Source organism: Glycine max, chromosome 5 (assembly GCF_000004515.6).
Source record: "Glycine max cultivar Williams 82 chromosome 5, Glycine_max_v4.0, whole genome shotgun sequence".
Classification (NCBI taxonomy): Eukaryota; Viridiplantae; Streptophyta; class Magnoliopsida; order Fabales; family Fabaceae; genus Glycine; species Glycine max.
The window spans coordinates 29,790,425-29,810,879 of record NC_038241.2 but is presented as its reverse complement, the minus strand read 5'-3'; the positions used below and the strand labels follow the sequence as shown (position 1 = coordinate 29,810,879).

General features: G+C 29.8%; 3 protein-coding genes across 4 annotated transcripts; 1 reads left to right on the top strand and 2 right to left on the bottom strand.

Annotated features, from left to right (window-relative positions):
- Nucleotides 1-1,129: 1,129 nt before the first annotated feature.
- LOC100791128 (ferredoxin C 2, chloroplastic) lies at nt 1,130-8,673 on the bottom strand. The gene is made up of 6 exons (XM_003524666.5): nt 8,307-8,673; nt 8,072-8,135; nt 7,290-7,378; nt 3,879-3,947; nt 1,491-1,535; nt 1,130-1,398 (listed from the first exon to the last, which is right to left on the bottom strand). Exons 1-6 carry the CDS (start codon nt 8,610-8,612, stop codon nt 1,354-1,356), a joined length of 618 nt encoding a protein of 205 aa, XP_003524714.4. The 5' UTR covers nt 8,613-8,673; the 3' UTR covers nt 1,130-1,353.
- Nucleotides 8,674-10,238: 1,565 nt separating this feature from the next.
- PM29 (seed maturation protein) lies at nt 10,239-11,124 on the top strand. The gene is made up of 2 exons (NM_001248013.1): nt 10,239-10,380; nt 10,655-11,124. Exons 1-2 carry the CDS (start codon nt 10,294-10,296, stop codon nt 10,961-10,963), a joined length of 396 nt encoding a protein of 131 aa, NP_001234942.1. The 5' UTR covers nt 10,239-10,293; the 3' UTR covers nt 10,964-11,124.
- Nucleotides 11,125-11,723: 599 nt separating this feature from the next.
- On the bottom strand, nt 11,724-18,024 carry LOC100790260 (AP-2 complex subunit mu). Of its 2 annotated transcripts, XM_003524665.4 has the most exons (13): nt 17,685-18,024; nt 17,204-17,381; nt 16,688-16,778; nt 15,930-16,024; nt 14,688-14,777; nt 14,569-14,617; nt 14,354-14,492; nt 13,962-14,078; nt 13,614-13,704; nt 13,382-13,524; nt 12,992-13,106; nt 12,197-12,241; nt 11,724-12,112 (listed from the first exon to the last, which is right to left on the bottom strand). In XM_003524665.4, exons 1-13 carry the CDS (start codon nt 17,765-17,767, stop codon nt 12,032-12,034), a joined length of 1,317 nt encoding a protein of 438 aa, XP_003524713.1. In that variant the 5' UTR covers nt 17,768-18,024; the 3' UTR covers nt 11,724-12,031. The 2 variants fall into 2 exon arrangements, with proteins under 2 accessions (XP_003524713.1, XP_006579975.1); XM_006579912.4 differs by lacking the exon at nt 13,962-14,078 and having other exon boundaries at nt 17,685-17,993.
- Between the last annotated feature and the right edge of the window lie 2,431 nt (nt 18,025-20,455).

The following is a 20,455-nucleotide window of genomic DNA, read 5'->3' as shown; positions in this document are numbered from 1 at the left end:
ATTTATCTTTTAAAAAAATTTATTCGTTCTTTTTTTCATTTTAATTCTTTATATTATTTTTGTTTTAGTTTGATATTTTAGTCTATTTAAGATTAACGTCATTAATAATTTAAAAATAATTTTTTTTTTCAGTCCTCTTTCCTTTCTCTCCAGTTCATTCTTAACAAACAAAAAATTATTAAATTATTAACGACCTTAATCCCAAATGTGTTAAATGATTAAACTGAACTAAAAAAATAAGATAAATAATCAAAATAAATTTTTTAAAAGATAAATAATTAAACTGAGCCAAAATAAATAAATAAATAACCGGATTGAACAAAAACAAAATAAAATAAAAGATGAAATAGATTATTGAACTTTGTTTTAATTCGTTTTAACATGTGGATTGATTTTCAACTTAACCCATGCTTGAGTTGACTCTTTAACAACTATAGATATATGTAGGAGAATTACCCACACCATGTATACCATACCAAATAGGGGAAAACATATAGGCATATAGGCAGGGTCATGGCAACTGCAAGGTCATTTAGGCCGATGTCTTAAGCCTGCTTAAAATTTTGTATACTTTTTATAAAAATATATATTAATTATTAATTTAAACTAGAATATTATATTACTCTTAAAAAGAATATTATATTACTCTTAAAAATTAAAAAGTACATTATATTACTCTTAAAATTACATTAATTGAACAATTGAAAACTTCGAACGAATATGAATTAAAAAGAATATTATATTACTCTTAAAAATATTTTAAATTCTACCAAATATTATAATATAAAAAATCTAGATTTATTTTTAAAAATAAAGATATTGCTCAAAGTATATATAAAAGAAATTCATATTTCATTAAAAAAAATATTAGTTATTTTTTATAAAAAAATTATTCTTTTCTAAATATATACATTGTTTTTTAAAATGTTATTTGGTAAGACTTGTAATTATTTTTATTGTTGAAAGTTGTTTTTCAAAATTAAAACTACTCAAAATTTCTTTGATATTAACTGTTAAAAGATGAATTAAATTTTTTATGGTTTTATATATTGATAGTAAAAATTTAGAAACACTTCATTATATAACTTTGAATAGTAATTTTGTAATTGATAAAAAAAAAAGAATAAGATTGAACAAATTACATTAAATTAATCTTTCAATATACTCCCCTAAAGCTTTGAAACATTTAAACACGAACCCGCATATAGCATGAGGCTTTACTTAGAATTCACACAATAGTATATATAGATGGGAAAAATAAACAAAGACCAGATAACATAGTAGATATATGAAGAAGAAAAAAAAGGAGAAAAGAAGGGGAAACAAAATATTCACATTCTTTGCTCGCATTGCTTACTCGTCAGCCATGGCCAACTCCAAGGCATAGTCATCTCTTTCCTGTAAAACAAATTTCGGGTTTAAAGTCACGTAATCAAAAACAATACAAGCCATCTCATTCCAAAAAAGAAAAAATTACAAACAGAACTTACCACTGGTCCTCGGGCAAAATAACGTCCAAATTGAAGCCAATATACCTGTATGTGCCAAGGATTTATTTATATATTCATAACCAATACCCAATAACAAATGGTCTCTCAAAAAAAAATGATTACAACGACAACAATATTTTTATCTCACGAACCCCAACAAATGATAATAACAATTATGACAAATTTGCTTAGAATCAAAAGCACTTTATAACAGCAAATTTCACATATTATACGATTGGTTGATAAAGAAAGAGAATTTAATAATAAAAAAAGGGAACAGAACGCTAAGTAATAGGATACTAGATTGATGTGGGTATTGTGATGGGAACCACAAAGTTCTAGTTATACTAGTAAATAAGTGTCCTAGTGAATACAAGTCCAAGCCTCTACTCATACAATAAGACTGCTAAGTGCTAACACTAAAATAAGGAAACAAACAAGAAACAGTAAAATTAAAAAAAAAATTCTAAAATTGCTTCCTTGGATAGATGACTAATAGATTTCACAATATAATCTGGGTCATCATGGTATTGATGCAAGGGATCTACCGGCTTAGCCGATGATTAATCTCTGCCAAAGAACTTGACTATTCACATTTAGTGAAGTCTCCTCTCCAACCATGTCTTTTCCCTCCACAAATATCCTAGTCTAGTTCCATTCGAATCAATGACAAGTTGATATTTCACGATATATTTTAAAGATTGAGATATTCCAAAATATCCAAAGATACAATCAAGATATTATGAAATATTGCTCCCTCAAGGTTTAAGCTTATTGCAAATAAACAAATAACAAAAATATAAGGCAGGCTCAATAAAGCATAGATAGAAAAACAACTAAATGGATGCCAAAAGTGCAAAAGAGATCAAGACTGCTAGAAAGATAAGACAGTAAGACAGCTAGCATGATCATGAACCTGAAGAATCTATTAGAATATAATATACCAAGGAAGAAAAGACTTCCCGGGAAAGAGGCTCAGCATAAATTTCCTAACAAGCTAAAGGATGAAATTCATTCACCGAAGAACAAGGGATGGAATTCACTGATTTCCATTGCAAATTTGCATTAGGTACTAGGGATCTAATCTACAACATAGACAAGGTTGGGTATCTTAAGAAATGAGTTTAGAACCCAACTCAGGTACCTAAAAATCTGGATAGAATCTGTCTATAATGCACAAAAGAAAATAAACAACACACTAGCTAAATAAGGAAAGAATTAGAATCCCGGAAATGCTACAATAGTTCCTAAATCAGAATAAATTACAATAACTCCTAATTGAATCTAATCATTTTACCAGAATCAACAATAATCTTCACAAGCAATCTTACACAAGATTAGAGCTTCTCCAAGTTCAAGAATAGCATTTGGAAGCTTCAGATAAGAATATAATTTAGGAGACCCGATGAACTTGGAAATTAAATCCAAGAATTACGCAAGGCCAATACAACATTAAGTCACCATTGAAATGTTCATTAATGGGAAAAGAAATCATCGTTGGTATAGTGCAGTTTTGGGAATTAAACTATCACTGAAATGATGGTCAATAGAAAGACAATGACCTGACAAACACCAGCATTGAGGTATAAATTGGGCACAGGTCATCACTCATCATTCTCAATCTCCCTCTTATACACTAAGATTAGAAAACAAACAATAATGACATAGAAGGAAAGAACTTCAGCAAACATGATGATTTAATATGAGCATACAGAGAAAGAAAAAAAGTGAAAAGCTTACTGGAAAGTGAAACACAGTGAACCAATAGTGGGTAGAAGGCATCCAAAGGAAAAACCCTTGGTTGTCGTAATTGGGGCACAACCAGAAGATAGAAAAGAACCATAGAGATATAGACATCTTTGCAGCAGATTTAATATTTTAAGGAATGCGACAATGAGAAAATGACAGGACTAGGTCACAAAAGATGGTACTACACTGGTACCATGTTATAATTATAGTATTTAGGATGATATAGATACTACTAATATAGATTGATAGGATGCGTTACAATGTAATGCAAAATACTAACTCAAAGCCCTTTTCATACAAATAATTACATCAAGTACTAGTGTCTAAAGCTCTAGTGCATTCATACAATAACTAATTAAATATGGGGGAAACAGGAAATATAATGAAATCAGGAAATAACTCTTAAGTCCTAAGTTGCTTACTTGATTAGATGACTTATTGATTCCACGATATATTCTAAAAATCACAAAAAATATTCAAGATTAAAAGGTACAATATATATTATGATATATTTTGTAGATATTCTAGCAATATCAATTCTCAAAAGAAAAAACATCTCCTTAGAGTTGATCTGATTGGCATCTATTCAAGCAGTTATCACAAAATGTTTCAAACTATTATTGTAGCCTTGCTCATTACCTCATCTTCATCTTGAGTTTCCACTTCAACATCAGAGGTCGGGAAGCCCACACAAAGAAGTGCATAACCCTGAAATGCAATAACATTTCACAAACTTGTCCAGCTCAGCAATAAAAGACAGTGGAATTTTTAATAACAACAACAATCATATTGATGGTGATAAATATTGTTGTTATTATTATTATTATTATAACATTTTCTCCAATGTTAACTAGTTAACTACTATTTGTGGAAAAGGAACATTTATTGCAAATGGCACCAAACTAACCATAAACTGGAAAACATCTTTGTTCTGTTGTAAGTATATAATCTAATTTATTCATTTTGTGCAAGGGTTCTGAAATAGAAACACTGATCCGGAAAACAAAATGCAAACTATGAATACAATCAAATCAGGAACGTACTAAAAAGATGCGTCAAATAGTTGTACTTCTATGTTTTAACTTAAGCCCTTATTTTGAATTTCTCATAGTTCTTTTCATTACAGGAATGAACCAAAAAGTCATTTCTATTTTTGGCTTTTCTGAAAAGTATAGTGCAAGCAAAGGTAAACAATGGAAGAGGAAAAACAACAGAATACAAATATTCTAGTCCGGGTTAACATATAGGAAAGGGCACCCCGTTAATAGAATGGTCAATGGCTCATAGTTGTTACAGTTGATTTTTATTTTGGTTTTGAATCGTAATTACAAGTTATGAAAATAATTAAAGGAAAATAGTAACAGTTCAGTGCATTGGCACTATGAAAAACAACAAAACTTTCAATGTCCTCTTATTTGCTAAGCACAGCAAACTTCTTAGAATAAAATGACAGAGAGAGAGACTTGAGAGAAAACAGAAAAATTATTATTGAATACTATTGATTAATATTGAGAGGTATAACTTATTGCTAAGCATAGACTACTATAGTTGATTAGGTTTAACCAACTGTTGGATGCAACAGAAATACAGAATATAAGTATCTAACAAAGACAGCTCTAACTAACAAACAAAATGCAGTATACTATACAGTATCTATAATAATACATAAGAAAATGTTTTTCAATAGGAATGTCTACACATGGCATTTTCAAAGCAATAAGTTCATTTATTTATTTTTTTAAAGAGAATTCATTTTAAATTATATAATAATTGTAATGTAATTATAATAATCGATTGCAATCAGATTTCTTTAAAATTATAATTATAATAATGGAAATGGTTAACAATGATTTATAATAATTATGTATTATACTTTTTTACTGCATACATATTATACTTATTGTTATTATTATTACTAATTGTTTATTAACGGATGCAAGTAATAAAAAAAAAAACTAATTGCCAGTAATGAATGTAAAATTGCTAAAAATATTTTATACACAATTTTGAATAGGCTTAAATGTAATTTTGGTTCCCTATTTTGTTCAATATGCAATTTTGATCTTTTCATTTTAAAATAGAGATATTTGGTTCCTCTATTTTTTTAAAATCCATCATTTTAGTCCCCATATTTCAAAATAAAAACATTTGGTCATTTTATTTTAAAAAGTTCACAATTTTGGTTCCCATATTTTAAAAATTCTGCAATTTTGGTTAAATCTTCAATTTTATCTATGTTTTATTTCTTACGTTATAATTAATTAAATCATTTTAGATGATACCTTAAATGAATATGTTAGATACAAGATTCAACCATATCAAACTAAAAGAAATAAATTGTAGGCAAAATTGAAGATTTGACTAAAATTGTAATTTTCAAAAATTAAGAGGGCTAAATATCTCTATTTTAAAATGGAGGAACCAAAATTAGGTATTGAGCAAAATATGGGGGGATCAAAATTGCATTTAAGCCTTATGAATAAATATCTTTGTCAATTCTGAATAATAACCTTTTGTTATGTCCTCCACTATTTTTTGCTTATGTGTTAGCCTCACACTTATTTCCAAACATAATAATTTATGCACAATTATTTGCATACAATATAATTTTAAGAAAATTATGACATTCAGAAATAAAAAATTAATCTTTATAGTATCTTTTGATTGAGCACAATTTCACCATCACTATGCGTAATCATGAAAATTATTAGTATCTAATATTTAATTCAAACAAAGTTAGAGAATAAAAGGTAGTCATGGAAACAAAAAATGACAGCAATGTATCTTCGAAGATAATTCAATCTAGGATAACTATATGTATCAATAATTAAATAAGTTGATATGTAAATTGAGTAAAAAAAGTTGATATCCATAGAAAAAATTTTAAAATTTAGAAACAAATAGAAATATCTTTTATTTTCATAATAAATTAACAAAAAATTTAATTTTGATTTGATTGATTTATATGTTAAAATGCATAATTCTATTTTTTTATGAAAAAATGCATACTAGTTTTTTTTTTTTCTTGAGTCAGAGACCCCACAACTCATTATAATTTGGTAAGTAAAAAAATATTTTAAATAAAAAAATCAAAATATTCAACATAAAATACTCAATCATTTCTTTTTTAAAATGTTTAACTTAATTAATTTAAAGTAATTAGGATTAATATATATTTTATTTCGGATTGATTAATAACATTAATATATTTTGATTCAGAATTACAACATATTCAAATTAAGATAAAATATAAATAATTGATTGAGTGAACATAAATTTAATTCTTTTTTTATTATTTCCATATTGTTTAAGATATAATAATTTATTGGATCTTCAACTGACTATTTATACTACACAATAATAATTAATAACTTAAAAAATTTTATATTTATGATACATTATTGATATCTAGCACAAAAATATTAATTTTAGTTTATAATTCCTAATTCAAAATTTTAAAAATTCTTATATGTTAAAATTTTAATATGTTTTATATCATTTTTCAGAAATCAACATATATATTATGAATGACACACGTCATTTATGAATTTAAGTTTTAATTTAAAAATACATAGTTGAAAGTGTAATTTTATAAATATTTTATTCTGATTTTTTATTATAGCCTGCAACTCTAAGTTTTCTCTCGTTGTATTTTTTTAAAAGTCTATTATATATATAACAACCATTAATAATATACAACAATAATTAATAACTAAATGGTTAGAAATAAACAAGTAAAATTATAAATAACTCCTACTAGAAAAGTTTAAAAAATATATATTTAAATTTTATTTTATAAAAATATTTTGAAAAAACGTTTACCCGTGCCACAACACTCTAGTACTTCAACAAAACTATATTGCTTTATCATGATTCATGCTCAATATCTTCTTTTACTCTTAAAACTTAATAAAAATAAAAAGGGAAAAATGCTGGTTACTGGGTATACAATGACAAAATTGTGCATTGGTACTTAACAAGTTGAAATTACCAATTCAAGCATGTAATTAACAAAATCATCAGCATAGAATAAAGATAAGTTAGACGTGCCTTGTCTCTCAATTCGGCAGATATCCCAAGTGCCTCTGGTTGCCTAATTTGTCCCTTCTTTATACGTACAGCACAGCTAGTACAACAACCTGCAATAAAATGTTTCAAAGAAGCAAACAGTATCAGGAAGCTAGCAATAGCATCACAGACCGAACAGATTTAAATCATGATGGCAATAATGCATTGCATCATCTACAAAGACAAACTTCACCATATTTTCTTTGTCCCCAATAAGAGAAAAGGAAAAACACACTAGTTTAAAGTAATCACCTTTTTATCTGTATTTTAATTAAACCCAGGAAAAAATGGAATCTATCATCAGCTAAGGCCATTAGTAATAATATGATAGGTTTATAAAATTCTTATAATGACTTCCAAAAACCTTATGAGTTATGAAGGACTAGCACGTGCTTAGAGATCTAATAGGAACCAGGGAAAATTGGAAAGCCTATTATCTCCCAAGGGTATGGTAAAAATGTCAAATTTGGCACTATAACATCCATGCTTGATAGTTATATGACGAGTTGTGCAGTGCAGATCTTAAAAATAATGAAGAAAATGAAACCCCACCAAATCACTAAAGATGAAACCTTGAAACTAAGAGTTTTATTCCTCGAGCTAAAATGTAATGCCAAATTCAAATACTAACAGTATCCTAGTCTTACAAACAAATTGATGATATCTTTAAATTTAGAATATGTTCTAAATAACAAATTCGTATAAAAAAAACTAAATTATTCAATTTCAAACCGCAGATATTTAGGCATGTTTTCAAAAAGTACCATGCCTGCAGGCGAATGGAAGGGTAATATTCTGGGCCTCAGCAGTATGTAATATATACTGGTCCTGCATTTCATAAACCACAGTCACATTCACATATAAATTTTCAAAATAATAATAATAATAATAATAATAAATAATAAGGACCATTTATTTATTTTCCTCTTGAGTCACAGAAACAAAAATCAACAGCGAGCAGTTGCAACAGGGAATGGAACAAAAAGTGAAGGATCAAACCTCAGGCACGACGAACTCGTGAACGATTCCTCGTTGTCTGTCGTGGACTGTGACCTTATGCGTGGGAACGTCGACGGACGGAGATTGGTAACCGGCTCCGCCCGTCCGCGCCACCGCCGTCCCGAGCTCCGCCTTCGCCGTCGTGGCTTTGCGGCGGGTATTGGAAGGGAATGATTGGTGTTGGTTGGTGAGTGGCATGCCGGGGATTCGAAGAAGGGGAAGTGCCATTTTCTTCTTCTTAGCGCACACAGACACACAGTGACGGGATAACGAGAGAGAGGTGAGGAACAACACGTGCGTTCTCATCCAACCGTTAGGTTTCCTTCCAACCAATACTCAACACGTGTACGGTTATCAATACTCGTCCAAGGACTTCACCAAAAAAACTCACAAAATATATTATACATTTTTTTTATAATATTATCCTTTTTCTCTTCTTGGATATATGAGACTTTAAGAAAAAGAATTATTTCAAAATACATGTTATTTTATAAAATTAAATTTATATTAAATATTTTTTCAATGATACTCTTAATAAATATTTAATGAGAATAGTGTATAGTAAAAATAAATAAATAATTAATTAAAAAGATGAAGAGTATATTAAAAAATTATCTAATGTTTTCTTTAAAATTCAATGAATTAATTACCTTCCTTAATACTTGTGAAAAAACCTAAAACTTCATATATTTTATAAGTCATATATTTTATATTTTGTAACTGAGGGTGTACAAGTTATTTTACTTCTTTAGTTTATATCTTATCTATATTTATTTTGATTTTAACTTAAAATTATTAACTAAATGACATGTGTATCCTGGTTTATGGTGAATCTTGCTCTAAATGACATCAAGAGTAATATTTCCCAAGTCAACTTGAGTAAAAAAAAAATGATTTAGAATTTGAAACTCAAACTTAGAACCAACTAATGTCTCATCACGAGTACCTTTTGAATCCTGATAAGATATGAGAACATTAGTTAATAGTGATAGAAACACGAAATTGATATAAAAGTGATAATGTAGAAATCTGATAGAAACACTAGTACCTTTTGAAATCTGATAAGATATGTTTAAGTTATTTTGTGAATGATTAAAAAAAATTGGATAGTGAAAATTTTATAATTTTGCATGAAATCTAAGAAAAAAATTATAATAATCACATTGAATCCATTTCACAAACAAAAGAATTAAGATATTGGTATGTTTATTAGGATGGACAGTGGACGAATCAAACAGCATATTATGGAAAGGTGGCCTTCATTTTTTCTTCTCTCATTGAGTTCTGTTTGAAAAAAAGTATTTATAAATAATTATAGAAGAAAATAAGAAAAATAAAATAAGTTTATTTATAATAAAATAAAAACAACTTTTAGAAAAGTTAATCTAGTAGAGTTTTTATAAGTTATTTTATACATGAATTAATTTTAACTTGTGAAAAAAATTATTTTCTTCTTATAAGTATTTATGACAAAGCTTATATAAACATAGTCTTAATTTCACTCAGAAAAACAGAGGAGGAAAACTTGTTGTATGAAGCCCGGCTATTTCATCCATTATCCATATTTGGATCGAAAAGAGAAGGAAAGTGTCATTTTATATGTGTATAAAAAGTATTTCATCCATAAGTAATGATAAGATAATTGTGTATGTAACATTATTAATGTATTTAAATTAAAATCATAAATTATTTTAAACAATTCTTATTCGTTAGTGACACGATAACGGATAAGCTAATAATATATCTATGGTTTTCTGTGAACGTGGCAGCATATTGATGGGAATAGCTCTGCATGTTGAACAAGTGGCACGGTACCTAGCGTGCCTTGCTCTTCTTTTGTCTAGGCTTGGTTTGGTTCGCATCTTCCTTCTCATATAAATCCTCCACCACGTCGAGTTTTCTGTTCAAATTAAATCGTTCAACACTGGAACTCTTTGATATAATATAGAAAGAGACAGAGAGAGAGAGACAGACAAGAAGAACAAAGATGCAATCTTCAAAGGAGAAGCTGAAAAACATGACCAGTGCTGCCAAGGAGCAAGTCGACATCTATAAAGCAAAAATAGACGAGAAGGTCAGCTTTTCCATCTCTATACATCCATATATTTTTGTTCCATTATACAATGATTCATTTGTGGCGTAGCTAGGCATCAATATCATGAAGTTAGAATCGTGATATATATTTATATATGTATGTAACCTCTTCAACAAGTTTTTTTTTTTTTTTATGTCAAAGCTTGTCAAAATTAATATTATATAATTTATGTGTGCATCTTGAAGCAAAGGGTGAATATATGTTAATAATGACATGAGAAATGAAGTCTTTTTAGGGGTTGATATTTGTGTAGACAGAGAAAGCAACGGCAAGAACAGAAGAGGAGAGGGTGATTACCCATGAACGTGCAAAGGCAAAGGAAGCTGAAGCAAAGATGGAGCTGCATGAAGCAAAAGCCAGGCATGCAGCAGAGAAGCTAAGCACCAACCAATCACATTATGGTCTCCACCATGGCCACAACCCTCCCCTGGTAGGAACAACTGAGACTCACTACCAGCAAGGGCACCACCAGCCACTTGGGGCAGTTCCTATGCCTGGAGCCATTTATCCATCTTATCCGCTAGGAGCAAACCCTAACCCTCCAAGGAACAAACATATATAATAGATCTATTTGTGTTTTGCAGTAGTCTCTGTACATAAGTCTGAATAAGAGGGGTCTGATTTTAGTCTGAATCCTTCCATTTACATTTGAGAGTGGCTTTGATTTCAGTGAATGTTTCCCCCTTTGTAATAATTCAACAATGTTTAAACTTCCAGATGGTAGTATGGTACTGGTGTCATTAGCCATCATCATTGACGCCCCATTTCTCAAATCTTAAATTTGACTTTATATATTCAATGAACGTAAGCATAATTAATTACGTACGGGTAAAGCAGTATATAGAAGAAAGGAAGAGCAAAGAACAGTTAGGCACAAATTGATTAGCATAATCACAAATAACATCAATTTAAGGGCACAACGCAACAACCTGTGTCAATTTCTAATAAGGTTGTTATACCCACTGTAAATCTCACCTGGTGTTGCACATAAAATGTATATCAGCCTTGTCAATCACTTAAGTGAGTTTATTGAGCTGAACTGAGTAATTTAAAATATTATTAATAAATTATAATTTCCTCCAGCTGCTTAAGAACATCAATGTGGAATTGGACTAAGAAAGGATTAAGATTAAAGATAAACTCAACATGCAGATTTCTTTTCATAAAATTTAAAATGTACAGAACTTGCAGATATTCGTATTTTTTATACGAATTGCGAGAACTTCTACCTGGACAAAGGAACCGTTATTATGACTTTACATTGTACCTTTCCTTGCAAAAGTAAGCACACAAATCATAAAATCAACTCCAACACGAAAAAATTCAATGAATCATCACTCAATAAATATTATCATTACAATAAATGATGTTTTATATAAAAAGAGATATAAGAACAAAATACAAAGTTTACAAGAGAACACTCAACTTCAGGTTCCAATAACAAGCTGGCCTTTTGGAACAAAAATATTAAAAACAGATTTTCACACAAAAAATCATACTGACAGCACATTGAGTAACTCCTGAACCTTTCATTACATGTTTAATACAATACGAAAACTAGGATGACTAGCCTGAACTGCGGCTTATTCGGGATTTTGCTTCATTCTCCATCCAGTAATACAAACTCTGTCTAGCACCTAATCTCGTAGGATCCAGCTTTTGTAATGTAACGAACCCACTCAACGGTATTGTACCCACTCTTCTCCCACACCTGAAGAGAGTAAATAAAGAAAATAGAATCACCTAGTTATGAGAGAATGCAGGAAAAAGGGGAACGGTAGGTTGCGATGGATACCTTGAGGAAACGAACACGTAAACCAGATGCTGTGAACATGGGAACCTGCATCAAGAAATATAGAGCAAGTACGTGTTAAGTGAAAGTTTGGAAAGACGGCTCCACGAGTGAATATGTCAGAAATTTATCCAACATCAGAGGATCAATATGTCCCATCAAGCTTGGCCAAAAAGGGGAAAGGGAAAGTTAAAAACAAAAATAAATCATAATTTGATCATCTGCTTTTAAATCAACGCAGTTGGACAACATCTGGCCAAGGCCAAGGAACAAGATTGTAATCCAGTGTCCAAATTCTAATTGCCATAATTTCTTGAAAGAGACAGACAAAAGCAGATCCTTTATTTTGTTTACGAATCAGACACACACTTTTGCCTTCAACTAACTCAGAACAAGTACTTTCTCCTTTCAACAGCTAGAAAATATATGGTAAGGAAGGATGAACCAGAATTACAAGAGATGTCAAAGTTCCCAAGATTAATTCAAAAAGCAACATTTAAAACTATAAAAAAAATATTGAAACAACCATTGATTATTGAACAAAAGTAATTACTGTTCCAATTCCTACCATATCCACTTTTGACTCCAAGTAACAATAGTTACATTTAAGTTTTTCTATCTATAATAATAATAATAATAAATGCACATATAATACACATAATCTGAAATATAAAGCTTCAAACATCAGATTACATATCTATTTAGCACTGATGATGATAACATAAAACACTGGGAAGTAAGAACATATATAGTATGACACCAGCCCATTTTCATGGAATGTGTAAACCAATAACACACCTGAAACTCCATCTGAATTGGTGGTCTAGTCCAAGATTTCTTTTCTGTTATTGTGGAAATAAGTTCAACTTCTGCACTTAAGGTTGACTCAGTCTGCCCAGGGAATTTTCTAATCCTGGATATAACGGAAAAGAACCAATAGATATTAGAATGGCAAGTCTACTATAATGAAAAACACTAAAAACTAGAGTATAAATGGAAAATAGTGAGGGGTGCGGAGAGGAGAGTAACAATTGATTCATATAAACATACGCCGTGGCTTTTGGCCTAAAAAAACATATTATACCCACCGATAACTTTAAAAAATAATTGGAATTTTTAAATATAGAATAACAAAGTGAAATACCATAATTCAAAACTTCAAATAATAATCACAATGAAGACACTTACTTCCAAACCAAACAATCAATAGAAGCATTGTATTTTGCCCGGCCAGATGTAACTGTGAAATTTGTTTTTGCTGTTTGTTTTGGAACAGGAATCTTGACTACAACCCCAAGTGCAAACATTTTTGCACCAAAAACACTCTTTACCTGAAAAATATGTACTGAAAAAATAAATGAACAAGTGGAGGATGGCTTATCAACAAGAGAATGGATATCCAACATGTAAAACTTCAAACCTTAACGTTCACTTCTATCCGTGATCGACCAAGTTCCTTGATGGTTGGCAATACTTTGAACGGAAGATTAACTCCCTCAGTTATACGATACCTGCCCAGATATAACTATATTAGCTGATATTAAACACAAACCAATGACAATTTTAGCATCATTATGAATCCACCCAATCCTATATAGCTAGTTATTTTGTAATACCAAGTAATGATTAAACAAGATAAGTTTGAAGGACAAAGACAGAATTACAAAATAGTTGAACCTCCACACCCACCCAAAAAAACCAATGAGAATATTAGCTGTTGATTTCTGAAATTAGATAGCAAGAGACAGGATTGAAAGAAAGAACCTACTTCATTAGTTCAAATTCACCATCAGGTGGTACAAAACTAACTGTCTTCTCTGAGTTGAACCTTGTCAAATTTACACATTGATGGAAAGTGACATCATCAAGCTCGATACTTTTACCACTGCATCATAGATTTGTTGATGGGGGGGGGGGGGGGGGGGGGAGCAATTAGAACAGGGACAGAGACCAAACAGGAGGATAAAATAACCTCCAAGTACAGCATACAGAATAGGAACTAAAATGGAAAAACAAGAAAACAAACACCCCATTTAAAACAAATCACTTTCAATGCTAACATAACAGAAGAACATAAAGACTCAAGTTTGAAATGACAATATTCAAAGGAAAAAAAATATTGGGGGCCAAAAGGGCGAAACAAATGCAACAGAAGGCTACCTTTTAGTAGGACGGGATTTAAGTTGTGCTTCTTTCTCAAGACCAATCTTGTCATTCAAACCCAACTTTAAATCAGGCATTCCAGAAAGAAAGCACTTCATGAGAATCTTCCCAGTGACATCACAACGCAGAACACTACCTAAATTCCCAAACCAGTTAGCAGGCAGGCAACCTAGCAAATATCAATATGGAGAAAAATAAAACCCACAGCCCACCTTTTGAAGACATTAGAAGATTTACACTTTCCACAATATCCAGGAAGACCTGTAATAGGTCAATGTTATAACAGCACTAGCTGTATAGCAATAACTCTAAACAATAGATGTGGCACTACCTCATTCTTTTTGTACACAAGCCCTTCTCTCCGCCAACCAACAGCACCAGTAACTTGTAAAGTTGCATTTGGAACAGGTCTATCTGTGGGCTTTTATTCAATGCACACAGAACATAGTCAACAAAAGGATTTAATGGAATACTCAACACAACAGGGTAAATATATTAAGTTGAAAATAAAAATATACAGATAGATAGACATTGCACAACAGTCTGGGAACAATAACAGAAACTGATATCAGTTTAATGGACGGAAGTTAAAAAGTTTGCATCAGCATTTTTTCTTATTTTTAATCGCTGAATTTGCAACTTCATGTTGAGAAGAGGTGTAGGAAAAATTCCATAGGCAAAAAGGATCATCAAAGTAATATGAAATCATGAAGTAAGAGAAAACCTGACCGTAGTCCATAGGTATAAGTATAACTCATGCCTTATCAATCAGAAACAGTGAAGAAAAAGCAAGCTTCTAGTACAAACAAAACAGTTTGTTTGTTGCTTACAAATATGAAGCAATTACAAAACAATTTAAAGTCTGCAACAATGTCAACTTCAGTAATATGCATTTAGCAAAAAGGTGTACATCATGACAAAAGAAAAATGTTTCACTTATGGTGTCATATGTCAGAGACAGAATGGTACCAAGTATCAACACAGACTAGATCAATAATGAGATTCGTAATCTTGTAAATCTCCAACAAAGGTTGAGAATTAGATCATCAACTTAAGCTATTAAGCAGCCAACCTACAGATGGCAATTTAGCCTATGCCAATGCTCTGTTATGTTTGGACGGACAGAGGTGGTGTATTTCCATTTTCAAATTTAACATCAAGGGAGTGACAAGAGAAGCAGAGACATTTCAGGAAAGGGAAATATATGATGATATGGAGCAAATGTTTTGCATATTATTTGATGTTTGTTATTTTCGTATATTCATACATCTATGTGGTATTCAGAGACTTTATTTTATTTTATTTTGTCATATCAACATCCCATGTTTTCTCCTATGTGCCCTTACTTCATGGTAGCTACCAGCAAGTAGCAACAATAGTGTTGACTGGTATTTTCATATATTGATTATATGTCTTGCATATTATTTGATGGTTGGCATTTTCATACATCTATGTGGTATTCTGACTCTTTTTTTTTGGTAATGTCAATATCTCCATGTTTTCTCCTATCATGTCCCTATCTATGCCCTTACTTCGTGGTAGCTACTAGCAACAACAGTGTTTGCAGGCTAACCTTTGATGAAAATGGGGAACGCACTCCTTCCTGAGTGATATAAAGCTTTAAGATCTCTGGTGAAAGATTTTGTGGGTAACCAAAGTCCATAATTTCTGCAAAAAACAATAGGTAATAATCATTCACCCATTTAAATGACAAGTATTTTTTCTCTATCACAGAATTTACACTGGCCTTCAACATTAAATAAATTTTGACTTGGCAAAATATATTTGTTTATCATTTCAATATGTCCACTACAATTCAAAAGAAAAACCCTGGTTTATTGTTTATAGTAAGCACTAATTTTCATTGAAGTCATTACAACCATTTTGGTCAAGCTGTTGGGACTTGAGACCAATATAATAGAGCTTGCCAAAGGCATCAAGAGAGTAAGGAACTCATTCTATCCTTTCCTTGCTTGCAATTTTTGCCAATTGTCACCATACATAAATGTAGGACTTTTTATACTCCTCCCAGCTAAAAGCTTGGTTATAGTTATCTATACAATTTAATTTGTATTTCAATGATAAGAATATCATTAAAATATATTCTGATTTCTAAGATGCATAATCATACTCAAGCATCTCCCTTTTCAGAATAGGTACCAAAATTGACATGCATAACTCCTCAATTAAAGTAATTTGGGCAGACGTAACTTTGCTTTGATATACAACCCTTGCATTGAGTTTCAAGTTTAAAAAATAACACACAGTAGACAACAATATCAAAGCAAGATCATGGAAGGCAATTAGTTGTTTTTCGTATAAATTACATACCATCTAGGAGCTCATAAATGAGTACAAAATTATTGCGAATTGCATCCTCGTCAAAAGCTCCACCAAAGTATGATCGGAACAATGCAACAGCCTGGAAGAAAAAAAAAGTACAATTATCAACCACCACAAGGCACAAAGATCGTTTTTTAAATCAAGACAAGTAGTAAAACTTTCATAGAAACCATTCAAAAAGATCAAAATGACCCTTAGTACTTGTAAAAATCTCAAGTAAAGCCAGGCACGATTAAGCGCTTATCGCTGCTACTCCACTAAATTCATAGTAACTTACATCCCTCTTCTCAATAGGTCCATATAACACAATTTGTGCTAACTTAGAGAATTCATAAGGCTCCTCACTTATAGAAGTTAACACCAAACAATCATTTAACAAACATTAAACAACAACCAAAACAGCAATAGTTATAAGCTAGATAGAAGAAAGTCATGCACAAGCAGCACCCCAACAAAACCTTCATCTCAGATAAAGGTGAATTATAGGTAGAAATGGTGCAATACCTCAACAACAAACTTGAAAGCGCAAGCGACATTGGCGTTGTTGCTGACAACAATGACAATGTAGACATTACTGATCCTCATGTAAAAGAAAGAGCATCCACCAATCTGCCTCACTGGGCAAGTACCAAGCTCCTTCGTTTGCATAATATGCGTCCTAAAAGCATCCACCATATTTCCCCTGCAATAGCATCACCAATTAGCCCTAGGCCTAGCCATCTCAATTATTTCAAATACCAAACCCATGATATAATCGCTACATACAATACAAGCTACAACCAAAACCCGCGTAACAGTTGAATGAAAAATCATCAAAAGAAATTTTATAATGAATTTAACTCCTAACTTATTTTTATTATAATAATAAAAGCATCCAAACATAAATATCACTTCAAAATCAATGCTGTCAACAATCGTCTAAACATGCACTATGTGTCGGTGAAAACGCGAATGAGAGAGAGAAAAAAGGAAGAAACTGGATTACCCGACATCGTCGCGATAGAGGCGGTTGATGAGAACGTCGCCGCGGAGGTTGAGGAAGTAAATGGCGGAAGCGGCAACCGGCATCTCCGGTCCACTTTACCGGAAGATCAATCGGAGATAGTCGGAGACGGCGGTTCCGCCGCAGATCTGTGGTTTCGAGACAGAGCGGAGGCGTCGCCGCCGATTTGGTGGATTGGATTCGTTCGTACACGGGAAAAGGTAGCGGGTGAATTTGACAATTCAGAATTGCTGACTATGAATTGAAAATTGGGGAAATAAAAGTAGTACTAGTACTACACAAAAACAAAAAAGTTGAGAAAAAGAAAAAGAAAAAACAAAATCACTTGGCAGTTAAGTATTCATTCTTTAATCAAATATATAAGACTCACATTTTTATATATTTTTTTTTCATTTCTTTTTCAGTCTATTATGAACGAATATAAGTTAAAATTTTGCTCTATATATTAAGTGTCAATTTTTTTGTATTTATATTATTTAATGATTTTTTATAAAACATGAAATTAATCAATTAAAAGTTCTTTATAAAATTGATCAAGTTATACAAAACTATGAAAAACTTAATTGTTACTTCCTCATCTTTTTTTATTTTCACAACTAATATATTACTTAGAACATAAGTAAATATTTATTGTTAACTAACATGCTAATTAAAAATGTATCAAGAAAAATATGCTAACGAATGTTTAATTTGTGTGACTAATTTTAGGACCCGTGAGATGCACGGAACATAAATAGAATATTAATAAATATTATCGGCATTTTCTTAATCGTTTGTATAAAAATATGCATATGACTGAAGATATATTTTTTCCTACTCTTTTTTAAAGCCTAAAATAATTTATTAAACTTACTTTTAGCATTGAAAAACATTAATAGACATGAATATAAAGTTAAATTTCACTAAACTAAAGCAACAAATTAAAATTTGCAAACATTTCAGTAAATCATGCTACATATTGTCTGTTAATATGTTATAACAAACACTTTAAACCAAGCCAATGAATGTATTAGTGGAATTCCTCTAGTCATTATCATTTCAATTAATGTTATCATTATTCATCAATATTTCATCCAAATCTCTACAAATAAGCATCTTTAAAGTTGTTGTAGATGAAGTTGATTGTGCAGAAGTTGAACCATGATTTTGGTTTTTAATCATAGAAATTAATGAAAACGTAGTTATACGTACGTGGTTTAAGCACCAAAACTTCATCTACGTTTTATCTTCTTGCTTGTTTTGAGTGAATATATAAGAAACATTTGTGTTTTAATTAATATTTTTGAAGGATTATCTCGGTGAAATGTAGCATATCACTAAATTTCATCAGAAAGAAAATTTTCAAATTTTAGTTTTTGAGGTTAAAAAAATATAATTGTGATTGTAGTAAAAAAAATGTTTTTTAAATGCCAAAACATCATAAATACTTAATGGAAAACCTTCTTTCCCAAATCTGTAAAACAATGTCAAATTCTACAACAAATCATGCATCAAGTCTACGTTTTCAAAAGTTTTACTTCATTTAAAAATATATATATTCATCGTATGATAAATAAAATAACATATTTAATAAATTATTTAAGTCACATGTTAATAGACAAGAACATTTTATATTTATATTCAAATTATTGTAAAAATAAATTAATAAAATTTAATTCCACTCCAATAATTTAAATATTAATATAATTTTAAATAAATTGTTCTTTCCCGTAAATTAAGTGTAAATTCCCCTACTTAATTTCATAAAAAAATGTTTATCTAAGAATTTGATTTTATATGACATATATAATATAATTGATATATTAATAAATTTACAAATAGAATATCAACATATAAGAGGAACTTTAAGTTTATTCAGGTATAAGAAAAAATTCAATAATTTAAATTTATCGCATACTTTTTATTTACATTTAATTTATAAATTTTATAACCATGCTTTCTATATTAATAAATTTACTTATTGATATGTATAAGAAATGAATGATGATTTTCTTAAATGTTGATCATAAATACGAAATGAATAATGATTTGATTAAATATTGAGTTTAAAAGTTGAGTTCACTCATTTTATGTTATATAACATTCAAAAATTAGTTAAGTCGGATGCTTTAAAGCAAGAAAAATATATTTTTATTAAAAATACTGTTAATATAGCAAAATATATTTTATAAAACTGATTTTAAACATGAATTTTATTTCTATAGAATTTTATATAAAAAATACATATAAATTAAAATTGTTGTTAATATTATAACAATAATGAATTAAAAAAATAGCTTCACCCTAATGATTTAGCCATTAAGGTGGTTTCGGTTAAGCTGTTGATAGCGTGAGTTAGTAAAATCTCCTTAAAAATATATTTTAAAAAAATACAATGAGAGAAAACTAAGAGTTGGCTATAATAAAAAATCAGAATAAAATATTTATAAAATAAAATTTTTAATATTCATAATATATATGTTAATTTCTAAAAAATGATATAAAACATTTTAAAATTTTAACATATAAGAATTTTTAAAATTTTGAATTAGAAATTATAAACTAAAATTAATATTTTTATGCTAGATATCAATAATGTATTGTAAATATAACAAATTGTAAGTTATTAATTATTATTGTGTAATATAAATAGTCAACTAAATATCCAAATAATTATTATATCTTTAATATATTGACATAATTAAAAAAGAATTAAACTTATGTTCACTCAATTTAATTTGAATATGCTATAATTTTGAATTAAAATATATCGA

Excerpts from the sequence above, each read along its gene's own strand:
- LOC100791128 (XM_003524666.5), bottom strand. The coding sequence starts at position 8,612 with ATGAGAACGCACGTGTTGTTCCTCACCTCTCTCTCGTTATCCCGTCAC. Across the intron at positions 8,136-8,306 it reads ACGAGTTCGTCGTGCCTGAG|GACCAGTATATATTACATAC; the intron begins GTTTGATCCTTC and ends TATGAAATGCAG. Across the intron at positions 1,536-3,878 it reads AAACTCAAGATGAAGATGAG|GTATATTGGCTTCAATTTGG; the intron begins GTAATGAGCAAG and ends TGGCACATACAG.
- PM29 (NM_001248013.1), top strand. The coding sequence starts at position 10,294 with ATGCAATCTTCAAAGGAGAAGCTGAAAAACATGACCAGTGCTGCCAAG. Across the intron at positions 10,381-10,654 it reads AAGCAAAAATAGACGAGAAG|ACAGAGAAAGCAACGGCAAG; the intron begins GTCAGCTTTTCC and ends ATATTTGTGTAG.
- LOC100790260 (XM_003524665.4), bottom strand. The coding sequence starts at position 17,767 with ATGCCGGTTGCCGCTTCCGCCATTTACTTCCTCAACCTCCGCGGCGAC. Across the intron at positions 14,493-14,568 it reads TCTTCTAATGTCTTCAAAAG|GTAGTGTTCTGCGTTGTGAT; the intron begins GTGGGCTGTGGG and ends TTGGGAATTTAG. Across the intron at positions 12,113-12,196 it reads TACGTGTTCGTTTCCTCAAG|GTGTGGGAGAAGAGTGGGTA; the intron begins GTATCCATCGCA and ends TACTCTCTTCAG.